The sequence below is a fragment of the Homalodisca vitripennis genome, chromosome 3 (assembly GCF_021130785.1).
Source record: "Homalodisca vitripennis isolate AUS2020 chromosome 3, UT_GWSS_2.1, whole genome shotgun sequence".
In the NCBI taxonomy this organism is placed as follows: Eukaryota; Metazoa; Arthropoda; class Insecta; order Hemiptera; family Cicadellidae; genus Homalodisca; species Homalodisca vitripennis.
This window is the reverse complement of record NC_060209.1, coordinates 115,944,620-115,958,535: the sequence shown is the minus strand read 5'-3', so window position 1 is coordinate 115,958,535 and position 13,916 is coordinate 115,944,620. Positions and strand designations below refer to the sequence as shown.

General features: G+C 31.0%; 1 protein-coding gene across 1 annotated transcript in view; it reads left to right on the top strand.

Moving 5' to 3' along the window:
* Positions 1-13,916, top strand: part of LOC124357366 (pseudouridylate synthase 7 homolog) — a 54,475-nt gene that overhangs the window by 15,298 nt on the left and 25,261 nt on the right. Inside the window, exons 5-8 of the mRNA XM_046809092.1 lie at positions 1,367-1,470; positions 5,488-5,629; positions 10,330-10,438; positions 12,652-12,770. Of these exons, the coding sequence (XP_046665048.1) occupies positions 1,367-1,470; positions 5,488-5,629; positions 10,330-10,438; positions 12,652-12,770 (474 nt within the window). The remainder of the gene's footprint in view (positions 1-1,366; positions 1,471-5,487; positions 5,630-10,329; positions 10,439-12,651; positions 12,771-13,916) is intronic.

Sequence of the window (13,916 nt, the reverse complement as noted above, 5' to 3'; positions counted from 1 at the left end):
ATGTTTAAAACATTATATTTAAAGTGTTTTTGTAATAAAAAATTTATATTCCACTTTTTACTACCCATTATTATATATGTACATTATTATCTTATAATAATGCAGTAACAATTTTTAAGATGAAATATTCACAAATAAAGGAATGGAAGTACAAAAGAACAAATGTGTATTTTTTCATAACATTGGTAATTTTTTACTGTTTGGTTACAATATTACCAATAAAGTTCTTACATTGTATGTGTTAGTTTTCAAAATTAGATTTACGTTACGTTTGGTTTTTGCATTCAGTTTCTTGTATTCGGATGTTATATATCGAATAATACGATAAAACTATCGATAGCTTCGTGAACGAAATAACCGAAAATTATATCGATTGAACAAACCCCAAATTTTATGATGGACACTGTCCGTCACTAGTCTTTACGCGCTGTATACATGATGACGGGCAATATACGTCACATGTCGCCAATGGGTTAATGTTAATCGACAGTGTTAGTAATAAAATTGTTAATCACCACCCAAGATTATATTCTGTGTCCAAACTGTTGGAAATTATACCTATTCTGCCATATGTTACATTCAGATCAAACTGCATTACATAATCTGATATGTTGTATCAGTCGGTAGTGTTGCTGCCGGTAACCATTAGTTACTTATCTACTGCATTGTATAAAGGTAACATTGTTAATATTCAATTTTAATATTGATAATACAGGTAACAAACGTTTTTTAGAGTCTTACACTCTTGTTACAAACGTCTAGTCTGTGTTTAGATGAACACTAAGAACTTGTTTTTCTACTAAACGATTGTCCAAACATGTACAGTTTTCACCCAGGGCCCCCTTCTACAGGACACTGGCTCACTGAAATTTGAACAATTACATTACAAACAAAGTAGACACACCACTCTTTTTTCAGCTCCGTAACTGTCTAATAAGAACACGTCGGTTACAATTTGACCATCATAAGATGCTATGCAAGGTTGTTCTGTATTCATAAAATTTTCAAAAAAATAATTAAAAATGAAAAACACATGACAAACGATGGACAAAACGAAACATATAGTATACCTAATTGAACCGATCAAGAGTAGCAATAGTTTTGGAATATTACACATTTTTCTACCATTCCTACCAACCTCGTATATATTTAAGTTTTGGATTGTCCCAAACAGACCGTATGTTTATTAAAAAAAATTTTAGAACACCTGTCAAAACATAAATTAGGTCAACAAAAATCAAGAGTTCATTGTATGTTTGTTATTAAATAGTATAGTAGCCCTCATTCAGCACAGGAGGGCTGTATTGAACTTAAAATAAATAAATAATAGTTTAAATAAGTAGTTTTAATATAAACTTTTGTTCAGAGACTCTGAGTGAAGAGGAGGACCCAACAATCATGAGTCCTGAGCAGTGGGCTGCTTTGAAAGAAGTTTCTGAAAAAAGTTTACCTACTACTGTTAATATTGATGTAAGTGTATTTAAATTCTTTTATTCACATTAACTTTAGTTCTTTTATTACATAACAAAAAATAAAAGTAAAAATCATCATATAAAATGAAGTAAAAAATGCTAATAACAGTTTTTTAACTCAACTTATCGCTAAAAAAGTGTATACGTCCAGAATAACTCACAGTGTTGACATTGTACGATGTGTGTGATCCAGAAAATGGGCTATATGCAATATTGAAAACCTTTTGTAAATTAAAAGCTACTTATAAACTGAGTCTTTACATTTACATTCCTATTACATAAAACAATTAAGTTATTTACTATATTCTTTTTAGTTAGAATATAATAAGTTGCGTTAAAAATCTAATTATGTTGTTAAACTATTTTTATATGATGACTTTTACTTATTTCTATTAGATTATAAAATATTATATAATTTGAAAATAACATGCTATTGTGTTAATCAGTTACAAAAATGTCAGTAACAGGCATTTTTTAAGACTTGCCTTGTCATTATAATCTATGTTTTATTAACCCTCCGGCTGATAATAAAAAACTCCCAGAATGATAAGCTAGAATTTGCCTGTGTGTAGCATATTTTTAAGAAATTTACTAAAAATATTTAATAAATTAAAAGTTATAAGTGTTATATATAATTTTTTTTGTTATTAACCATAGAATAATTTACAGTAATAAAAGTATTCACTTACCTTAGCATATTTTTTTTATTTACACATAAAACTGGAAATGTTAATTAAAAGAAATATTTTTTCAAAGTTTCAAGCTTTGTAGCTTTGTTATTTCTAAAGATATCAAAACACTCCAAATGTAAGAATTATACACCATATTATAATGAACAAAAGTCTTTATGACATGTATACACATATTTACAACACAAAACATGTTTTCTTTCAAAAACTGAAAAAATGCACAACTGCTTTTTATAGTCATCTTCACTAGAGTAGGTCCTCTTCCTCCTCCCTGAATGTGTAGGCCTAGTGAAGTGCTCCAACTTATGGTAACACGTAAGGTGAATACCACAGTTACAACTGGGACACCAGAAAACACTTTTCTTCCTTTTTACACCGGGATCATCAGCGCAAACAACACAAAGTCTTTCATTTTTACCAGGTAAATGCGCAAGTAAATGGCTTCCATCCCCCATTTCATTTGGATTGAGTGTTGCATCCTCCTGGCTAGCTAAATTTAATATTATGCTGTCTACAAAGTCTTCTCTAGACATAGGAGAATCAGTATTTCTGTGGTATAATATATATGAATCAAATACCAAAATATCTAGTAGATTGAAGAAAATCTTCTTCCAATACTTCTTAGTGGTTCGAGCACATGAAAGGTGATAGATGCTTTTATCACTGCAGTCTACACCTCCCATCTTCAAGTTATAATTATCAATTACAACAGGTTTTACTGCACATTGTCCCTTTCTACTCCTCACATTTTTATCCTCGGCATGATAGGCTGTTGTCAGTAAGTACACAGGTTTCCTATGAGCTTTTTGTTTGTACCCTACCAGAAGCATCCTGTTTTTCCTGTAATATATACTTTCCTGTACACCTAGTTTAGCAGTTATAACTTCTTTTGATAGCCCCTTGGTGTTCTTATTTACAGTTCCTGTAATGAATGTTTTCATATTGTAAAGCCTATCGGCAAGAGACAGCTTTGTATAGAAATTATCTGTAAAGATATGGTACCCTTTATTGAGAAGATTGCATGAATTCAACTGATCAATTACCACCTTTTCAGTGAAAGGATCATTACCTCCAGCAAGAAAATCTTTACCGCTGTATAAAGCTACATTCATCACATAATTACATAGTTTCACTGTCACATAGTTCAAATTTTTTTATGCCGAATCTAGCATGTTTTTTCTTTGGCATGTAATTTATGAAAACATCTATTTTTCATTCCTATGAGAGATTCATCAATTGATACATTTTGATAAGGTACAAAATATTCCTTGAGCTTGTTATTTATGTAATCATAAAATGTTCTAATTTTGTACCAGGGATCATAATTTGGGTCATTACGGGGAGCCTCTTGCTTAGAGCATATGTGAAACACGGAGCTTATGAGCTGAAATCTGTTTATAGGCATAGTGTTTCAGAAATGGAATGTACCTATTACTTTTTTGCTCCAGTAGTTTTCAATATTTTTCTCCCTATTCAAGCCCATATTTAGTACAAAGGCTATACATTTTTTCATCTCATTGACTGTTACATCTTTCCATCTTTGTATTCTAGAAAAGGTTTTCAAACTGTTTGAATCTCTTTTTTTCTGTAACTCATCGTTACAATACTTGTTTGTTTCTTTGACTAATAATTCCCAAATAAAGTTGGTAAAGTATAGATAAAAATAAGTTATAGCATTTGAATTTCGAGGAGGATAGATTTTTATCCCTGGATTTCTTACCGAACATTCATCCTCGATATTCAGCTCTGGTTCAGGTGGCAGTACACGTATCCATATCGGTGGCTGAGGAATTCTTCGGGCAAGAGGAATATCAGATTCTGATGAACTGTCGTTCATGTGTTCATTTGGTTCATCAACCATCTCATCATCGTCACTTCCCAATGAAATATCTGATAAAGAAACGTTGTCCGGTAATTCACTTTCACTATCAGAACTACCTTCCCACAATAATTCACGTATTTCACTTGAATGACACGGATCACCCATTTTACAACTTATAGTAAACAATAAGCAACCACATAACCTCCTACCAACAGTGGCAACATAACACACAATGCGGCTGAACAATGCGCCACGCCAGCGATGAGTCACCAGCTGCGTTGCCGGTCAGCCGCGTGCGGAGCAGCCTTTGGTTTGAAAACAGCTGACAACGAGTAATAATACGAACGTAAACTATATCAAATTGTTAAATATGAGCATAGAAATCAACTAGTGTAAATTACTTTTGTATAACCTTTGTGGTTTTCGCGCAATAACAACGGAAAGTTGACCGACGGCTGTGCTGTCTTTATCAGTTCACAAGAGGTATAAATATACGGCTGAGTCATCAGTCGGAGGGTTAAACAGCTGATATAGAGAAATATCAGTCAGGTTTACGAACCATCCGAATAGGTTAATAAAAATTCCCTTCAAGCACCATACAAAAGGGTTTTTATGCATTATTTGATATATTTCCCCTGACCCACAAGAAAAGTATAACATATATGGTATTTTTGAAATCAGCAAAAATATAATTTTTTTTAAATTAGCATAAGTAAAAAATAGTTGTATTAAAAAACCCAACACATCCTACTTGTTGGTTTTGAAAATTTTTAAATTATAGTATTTTTACACTACAAGAAATTAAATGCAGATTTCATATAAAAATGCTCTAATATTGGTACTAAAAAGAGAGCTATGACAGTTTGAAAATTTTGACCAAAAACAGATTTTTGGGTAAAACAAGTGAACAATGCCAATAATTGACAACCATATTGATTTTTTTGTCTTATTATTATGCAAAACTTTGTATATTTAATCTTTGCTGTATCTCTTATAATTTCCAAGATCCCTTCAGTGTGCATAAAATTTTGAACACTGTATATTTAGAAAATAAGTAACAGTACCCTTTAAACATTTTTATTGCTCACACGTGTTTCAGCAATTATGCCATGGTCATAACCTCACAACAAACTGTAAACAAATAAAATAATAACACATATTATGGTCGTCTAATGAACTATAAACATTGTAAAATTTGTGTTCAAATTTGTACAATTATTCATTTGATAACGAGAAAAATTTTATTTGCATGACCAATTTTTCAACTTATCATTAGATTAAACAAACTTAGTGTTCTGTAAACCTCTTGAATGATCTTTCTTATATTCTTTAAAACTTACTTCCCAGATAATTAAATTCTGATATACAAATTGTGTTCTGTTTAACTAGTAGGACAGTTTTCTCTCTATTAAGTTTTGTTTGATCAAGTAGCATTTTATTCATTAATCCTCCTCACTATACCATTGTCCTTATAGCTCTCATTACTCACTGTTAAATATTTCAGGTGACAAACTTGGACAAGGACCAGCGCCAGCGGATCCACAAAGCTGTCAAGAGAAGGTTTGGTACACGTGTTTACAGTAATACCAAAGAGATTGATGGCAAGAAAGTAATGCTAATAGGCCATGCTTCTGGAGATTCCAATCGTAAGTACAATTATATAAACGTAAACATAATTCAATATGAAAAGGAAGTTAAACATTTATTTCTGACAGTTTGAGTTGTTGCAACATTTTAGGTGATATACTGTAAGATAAATGTTTTATAGTTGTTAATTTAAAATACTTTTAAATTTAATTTTTATGTATTTAAAAAATAATAATTTTTTTACAAATTGTTTTTGTTATAAAAAATATGAATCTCAAAATATATTGAAGTAAACGCACATGTTTAAATTTACTCCAAATTAAATATTAATTTATATGAAGAGATTCTTCATATGGCTGGATGTAACCTTCATAAAGAAAACACTAGTAATACAATACGATAAGCTAATTAACAAGAGCTAGTATATTATGAATGAGTGTGTTCCAAAGAATAGCCTGTACACTGACATTCCCAAAACTTAAACATCCATTATTGACAAAATAAACTTTGTATCACATTAGTTAATGCTAGTCTGTCTCATAGTAAGCTAGGCTAAGTGAGACAGCTCTAAGAGAGTATGGACTCTCCAAGAATTATGTTTGATAGGAGGAGGTGATTATTAAGCAGGAACATGTTTGGTTCATGAATGAGCATCTTATGGACTGTCCAAGAGTTTTTTGATGGGAGGAGGTGATTAGTAAACAGGAATACGTTTGGTCCATGGTTCATTAATCAACATCTTATGGCCTATCTTGCTCAAATATTATTTTGATTTGCATTTCCCTCTGACTAAAATTACAAAAGGAAACCAAAATAAAAAGTGGGTGGATGATGAAATTGTTAATGAGCATGATAAGCTTATTGACATGCATCAGCAGTATAGGAAAGATAAGAGTAATATAAATCTAAAAAAAAATATGAAAGCACATAAGAAATATCTCAAAAAAACAATTTTATGTAAAAAGAAAAAACATTTTGATTTAAAAATAAAAAAGTCCACTAATGTTAACAAAACAATTTGGAATATCATTAATAGTGAAACAAAAAATAAAAAAGAAAAGCAGTCACCTAATAACATTGTACTTAAAAAGGATGATATTCTTATAGAGGATCCATACAAAGTTGCAAATATTTTTAATAACAATTTTGTTGAAATGGTTGATACTCATGTTATCCCTAATCTAAGTAAAAATGATGTTCAAACAGAGGATTCGATACAGCAAGTAACGGAATCCAGATTTATTTGTAATACAATTGATGATAAGACTCTACATACGATAATTGATTCAATAAAACCTAAGTGGTCAGCAGGGTATGATGACATACCCATGAAAATTATTAAGGAAGCGAAATTACCACTAATTAAACCTCTTTTACATGTAATTAATGCATCACTCATAACTGGAATATATCCTTCTCAATTAAAGGTTTCAAAAGTAATACCAGTACATAAAAAAGGGGATTGTACTGATCCTCTTAACTACAGACCATTGTCTATTCAACCGTCATTATCTAAAATATTTGAAAAGTGTGTGCTGATTCAATTAGTTGACTATTTTGAAAACAATAAACTACTTGACATTGATCAACATGGATACAGGAAAAATAGATCCACATTAACAGCATTAAGAAATTATATTGAACACATTTTAGAGAACTTAGATGAGGGATACAACATTGTTGGCGCCTTCCTAGATTTGACCAAAGCATTTGACAGTGTTGATCATAAAATATTACTAGAAAAATTAAAAAGCTATGGTATCATTGGTAAAGAACTTAGCTGGATTAAGTCGTACTTGGAAGGCCGTCAACAGTTTGTTAATGTTAAGTATTTAAATAAAAATAATCAGCATGATGTTAGGTCTCATACAAAAAATGTGACCTACTCTGTCCCACAGGGGTCAATATTAGGCCCTTTCCTGTTTTTGTGCTACTTGGGGGGTTTACCTAATTATCTGTATGATATAATTGATAATAGTAAAATTTGTTTGTATGCGGATGATATAAGCTTGTGCATTGCCGATATGGAATTAGGTACAACTAAAAAGAAATGTAACGAATCAGTTTCATTGTTAAAAAGTTATTTAAATAACAGAAATCTTTTACTCAATGATAATAAAACTACTTTTATACAGTTTACTTGCAAAAATGTTGAATCAAACAAAATTAATATGAAAAACCTGGATAAAGAAACTAAATTTTTAGGGCTACATTTAGATAGTACACTTAATTGGAACATTCATGTACAAAAAATATGTAACAAATTAGGTTCAGGAATTTTTGCACTAAGAAGGCTAGCACCTTTTTGTAATAAACAAACCTTGAAATCAGTGTACTATGCCATGGTTCATTCACATATCGCATACGGGATTGAAGTGTATGGGGGAACAAGTGCTGTAAACCTGAATAAAATTTTACGTCTACAAAAGGAGGCAATTAGGGTGATTCTAAAACTCAAAAAAGATGAGTCATGTAAGTTACATTTTAAAGAGCTCGAGTTTATGACTGTATACAGCCTCTATATATATAGAACAGTATTATATGTAAAAAATAATGAGACTAAATTACCACGACAACTACATGTTCATGATTATAATACTAGGAACAAAAATAACTTTGTAATAAAACAACATAATAAAGAAAAATTTAAGCAAAGCCCAACTTATATGGGAATCAAGTTTATGGGGAACCTGCCAGGTAGCATCAGGAATGAAAACAATAGTGTTAGATTCAGAAATAAATTAAAACAGTTTTTAATTGATTTGTCATGTTATAACTTTGAAGAGTTTTACTCCCAGAGCCTTGTATTTTGATTTTGATTTCTGAAGTCTAGTGGAATTAATTATAATTTGGTAATAAAATTAATTTAAATAATATTAAACCTATTTTTAACTATGTTAAGATTTTTAAAATAATTGACATTAAAAGGATTGTATGTATGTACAACTAATATAACATCACCTTAAATTTATTTATTAAGAATGACGCATTCATGTACATTTTATGTATGTCTTGAATAAAGATATTATTGATTGATTGATTGATTGATATCCAAGATTTTCATTTGATGGGAGGAGGTGATTAATAAGCAGGAATATGTTTGGTCCATTGCTCATTAATCAGCATCTTATGGACTCTCTAAGTGTTATGTTTGATGGGAGGAGGTGATTAGTAAACAGGAATATTTTTTGTCCATGGTTCATAAATCAGCATCTTATGGACTCTCCAAGTGTTACGTTTGATGGGAGGAAGTGATTAATAAACAGGAGTATGTTTGGTCCATGGTTCATGAATCACCATCCTATTGAGATCATTCTCGGGTGTGTTCTTGATGTTATCATGAATGTCTGACTTTCTGTTTTTGATGTAGCTCTTGTGAGTCTGCAGTCTGCCATGACCTGATTGCAATGGCTAGTGCAGCAGACATCACACTGGGAGCTATGTTTATCACATCCTTAGTCATGAAATGGCTTTAGAATTCTTTCCTTGACCACCGTTCCACCTTCATAAACACTTTCTGAATGAAATATGTGTATAAAATACCAAAGTCAAAAATGATTTATTTATATATTATACATACATGCAATAGTTGCTACAAACTAACACATCAATCATACTTTCAATATATATAAAATCTTACCTTAGCTAAAATATTTGAAGTGTGTTGAGTGTGACAAAATTCCTTAATTGCCTTACACCATTTTTTTGTATTACTTTCATTTTTAATTTGATTACTTTCATGAAATAATTTAAAAACTGGATACTAGCATACCCAGTCTCTTTTTAATACAAATTTAACCTGTGATAGCTTACAAAAACCCTGTTTCTCTTACAAGTATTACAACTATGGTTATTTTCGATTAAGTTTTCTCGGTTATTTTTTACCAACATTATAGTCTCATTAATGTATAAGCCATAGAATTTCTTTTGAAATTTTTTTGTATATGGACAGGCAAATATCTGAATATTTTTTAACTTCTTCAAATGTTTCCTCTGATATTTTTAGGTTTGTATCATCTGGATACAAGCACAAATTAGTGAAGGTTGAAAAATTATAATAGTGTTTGTGTAATAATATGGTATTAGTTGTGCTATTAATTGTTCGTTACCAGTAGCAGAAGCCCTCTTTAATTGGCATACAAGCTTCTGATTGACAATCATACTGCAGATGGCAGCAGTGCATTTTACTTTCAAGCTTAAAATGTGTTGTAAGGATTTGAGTAAGTCAGCAGGTTCTTATTGTTATCAGTGGTAGAGACATTCCCCCTTTATCTTGATGATGGAACATTTACATCCTAACCTAGCATATTTACCTTTTCCTTCCTGTATGATCTGGATGGAAAAAGTCACACTGGAATGGTCTAGACAAGTATAAACTAGAGAGAGAATTTATTCACTGAAGTAGTCAAAAAGGCTAAGGTATCACACTGATTATTGTCAACCTAAATGAATATTCTTAGGGAATTAAATGGGTGGCCAACTCTGTCTGTGTGACTAAAGTCTGACAAGTAATAAACATATGTAAGATTAAATGAGGTGTTTAAAAAATTAAGAGGGACTCGTTAAAAACCTCCAAGCAAGTGGTGGTGGGTAGAGAGAGACTTTTTATTTTTATACGAGCTGATTCCACTATAGAGCTATGATTTAAGTTATAGAGTAAAGGAGTAGAAATGAAGAAGTTAATGATATGTCTTATAATACTACTATAAACCTATTTTATTACTGAAGAACTAATAAGAAAAATATTTCATGTTTACAGATAGATTTTGCAGTTGGCCTAAAGAGAGACCAGAATACCTCCATTTTGTTATGTACAAGGAAAACATAGAAATGAGTGAAGTTGTAACTGTATTGAGTAGATATACAAGGTGAGTGTAATGGCAAGATAATAGTAGCATTATAAAGTTGGTTTATATTTTTATTTATTTAGAAGTAGGTTTAATAGCATTCTCAAAATTAATTTTAGTTCTTTATTTAATTAATAATGGATTATAAAATTAACATTATAACACAAGAAATTATGTTTACCTATAGTAAAGATATTGTACTAGATTAAGATTCCAGGAGTCAAGTCTGTGTTAGTGTCAGATTTCAGACACTGCAATAACCGAAAGGTGAAATGGAGCTGAACTCTGAATGCTCACAGTGAATCAACCCTTTCCACCATAGCTACATTATCAGTACATACTGGTTAATTGCTATTTATGCATTCTTTTATGTCACTCTTGAAAAAAGCTAAAATGTTTATTTCTCAAAATAATGCAGTATTTTATCAATTATTTTCTTTTAGTACAATTGTAATGCTTAAATGGGTGTAGATATAACATAAATCAGTCTTTCCTTACAAAATTTAGTACATTTAATTCTTTGTCATATACCTGTCTGTTCTAGATAGTCACTGTAATCAGTGATACTTTATCCATTATAAACTACAAGGGATTTAAAACACGGGTTACAATATTATAGTAAAATATAGTTAATTAATTTTATTATTTTGGATTTCAACATTTTTAATGTTCTGTTATCCACAAATAAATTTAGAATCTGTTGGCTATTTTCATTTAAGCTAATGGAATGTTTGGAAAATAAGGGTTAAATTTTCAAGAAAACATTTTACAATGATTATTAGTTATCACTAATATATTTTATCACTACAGATTTTTTTCATTTAGTTTTTCATTTTATTTAAGCCAAGTTCTTTATTCCAGGCCAAAAGGTGTATAATAAAAAATAATTTAGTTACAAACTTTAAGATAGCTGTTCAGAGAAATGTAAATATTTTATAAAAAACACTCAAACAGTAATATAACAGTATACACAGTATTAGTGAAATAATGTTTAGGTACAAGTGAAAGTATATATTAATTATTATTGTATGATCTATACCCTGTAATTAATTGTCGAAAATCCTAAATTGCGAACAAGCTTGATGTTATTGCCTGATACTGGAAACGATTAGATTCTAGGTTGGATATCCTTAGGAGTCGGGTTATGCCAAAGTTGGAAATGAAGGATTTTAATACGACTGTCAATATTTAGAAAATACAAGGACTATTCAGAAAGTAAGGCATATTCCCATGTGACGCCACCAGGCGCACGCCGATCATGTATATATTGGTGTGTTCATGCTTGGTACCTCAGTCAGTGTCGATCCTTAAGAATGGAAACATTTCCGTGCTGCCCGTTTTTGTATATTCAAATTTGAAATGTGTGCTGTAATCGAAAATCCCACTAGTTGTGAAGTATCGTCTGTGATTCTTTTTTGTTGGAAAAAACTTAAAACCAATAGAAATTAATCGAAAAGTGTACGGGAACAATGTAATGACTGAAAATTCTGTCAGGAAGTGGTGCATTCAGTTTAAAAAATAGCAGAACAAAAGTGTTCATAATCAAGAGAAGAGTGGATGTCCGAGCATAGTGACTGACGATCTGGTCGCCGAAGTTTACGAAAAGATTTTCTTTTTAACCCCCGTTTCACAAAACTGAGCTTTCTCTATGTTTCCCACAAGTTTCACAGATTTTATCGTTTGGAGTTGTTTCCAAGGAAAATTGTCATCCAAAATTTTGCTTTTTCATGACATTGCCCCACCTCACACGGTAAATCATATGCAAGAAGTCTTGAACTCGTTCAACTAGGAAGTTTTTCCTCATCCACCCTACAGTCCTGATCTTGCTGCAAGTGATTTTAACTTGTTCCTGAAAATGAAGACCTGGCTAACAACACAGCATTCTGACAACAAGGAGGAGCTCCAGGCAGTTGTCACTAAGTGGCTGAGATCACAGGTGGCAGAATTCTATGACACAGGAGTTTCAAAGCTTGTTCTCCACAATGATAAGTGACTGAATTTGTATGGTGATTATGTAGAAAAGTAGTATTTTAGACTCTCTTTATGTATATAATAAAATGTTTTTCTTGGACTTGGTTTTTTTAAAAATTCCATACGCTCCTTACTTTCTGAATAGTCCTTGTATATGAGCAGTTCTAGAGAGGTAAAGAACGTCTATATGTTGACTTTAAAATGTACTTTTTTTGTATAATGACGAGTATGTTTGTCTCACTGAATGAAATGTTCCATTGCAGATTCAAGCCCAACCGATTTGGGTATGCGGGTAACAAAGACAAACGAGCTGTGACGACACAGCAGATGTGTGTGAGAAGAGGAGACTGTCAGAGGTTCACCAGCTGCAAAAATCTTAGAGGTAATCTAAACATTAATGGTGTGCAATCATATGTATTCACGTATTGTTTACTAATAGAAAAGAGTTATTTCACACACATGTAGATATGTAACAAAATACATCAGTCATGTTGTATTATGGGAATTGCCTTTTGGAGAGATTGGGTATCGTACTTGAATGTGATGTGACGAAGCTGAAACTCGAATCTCGAATACCTTCAACTAATATTCTGATTTGAGAATCGATCGCTATGATTCGCTAGATAACCAAATTAATAAATTATCGTACTTTTGTGAATAATGTTTTGCTTGCTGTTAGTATTTACCATATTTATGTATGCACAGCTCCATGAGTCTGCTGTGTTTTATTCATAGACAACAGCTGATCGGTATTAAGTAAATTACTGATGGTGAAAATGTATTTTTATTGCACTTTTTGTTTGAAAACCCATAAATAGATAAACTAATTAACAAATTATCTTTTTGGAAATTATATTTTGCTTGCAGTTATAATATTTTCTATATTTATTTTTGTGCATTTTTGTGTCTTATGCATCTTTTTCCGGACAAATGCTGATGGGTAGTACTCAAAATCGTTGAAACATGTTTTTGTTGTATTTTATTTATGAAAAACAAGATATAATAATCCAATTAATAAATGAAGTGCTTTTGTAAATATATTTCACTTGCAGTTTCTATTTTCTTTGTTTGTGTTTGTGCAATGCCATATGTTTGCTGAGTATTCACATGTGACAGGAGCTATTTTTTGTTCACTTCAAATTTATGTGGTTGTTATATATTCCCTCTGTAAAATATATTATGTTTATATTTTAATACTTTTCTTATCATTTTTTATCATGGTAGTTTGGATTTTGTTTAACATTGTAAGTTCAAAACATGTTAATAAGTTATACAAATTTATGCTCATATTTTTGCAAATTCTGGAATCCCATATGATAATCTGTCGAATAAAAGTAGAAAGGTAGGCTGGAGTTCTTAAAATATAGCTATTTCTCTAAACCTCTGCAAATCCCTTTACAATAAAGTGGTATTCTTGGATTACTTTTTATATTATCAAACGTCTCCAAATGTTTAAGAATGACAGAAATTGAATTGGTAGTAATTTTGTTTTTATCATATTAACTTTAAAAAAGCTATTGGGGTTAAG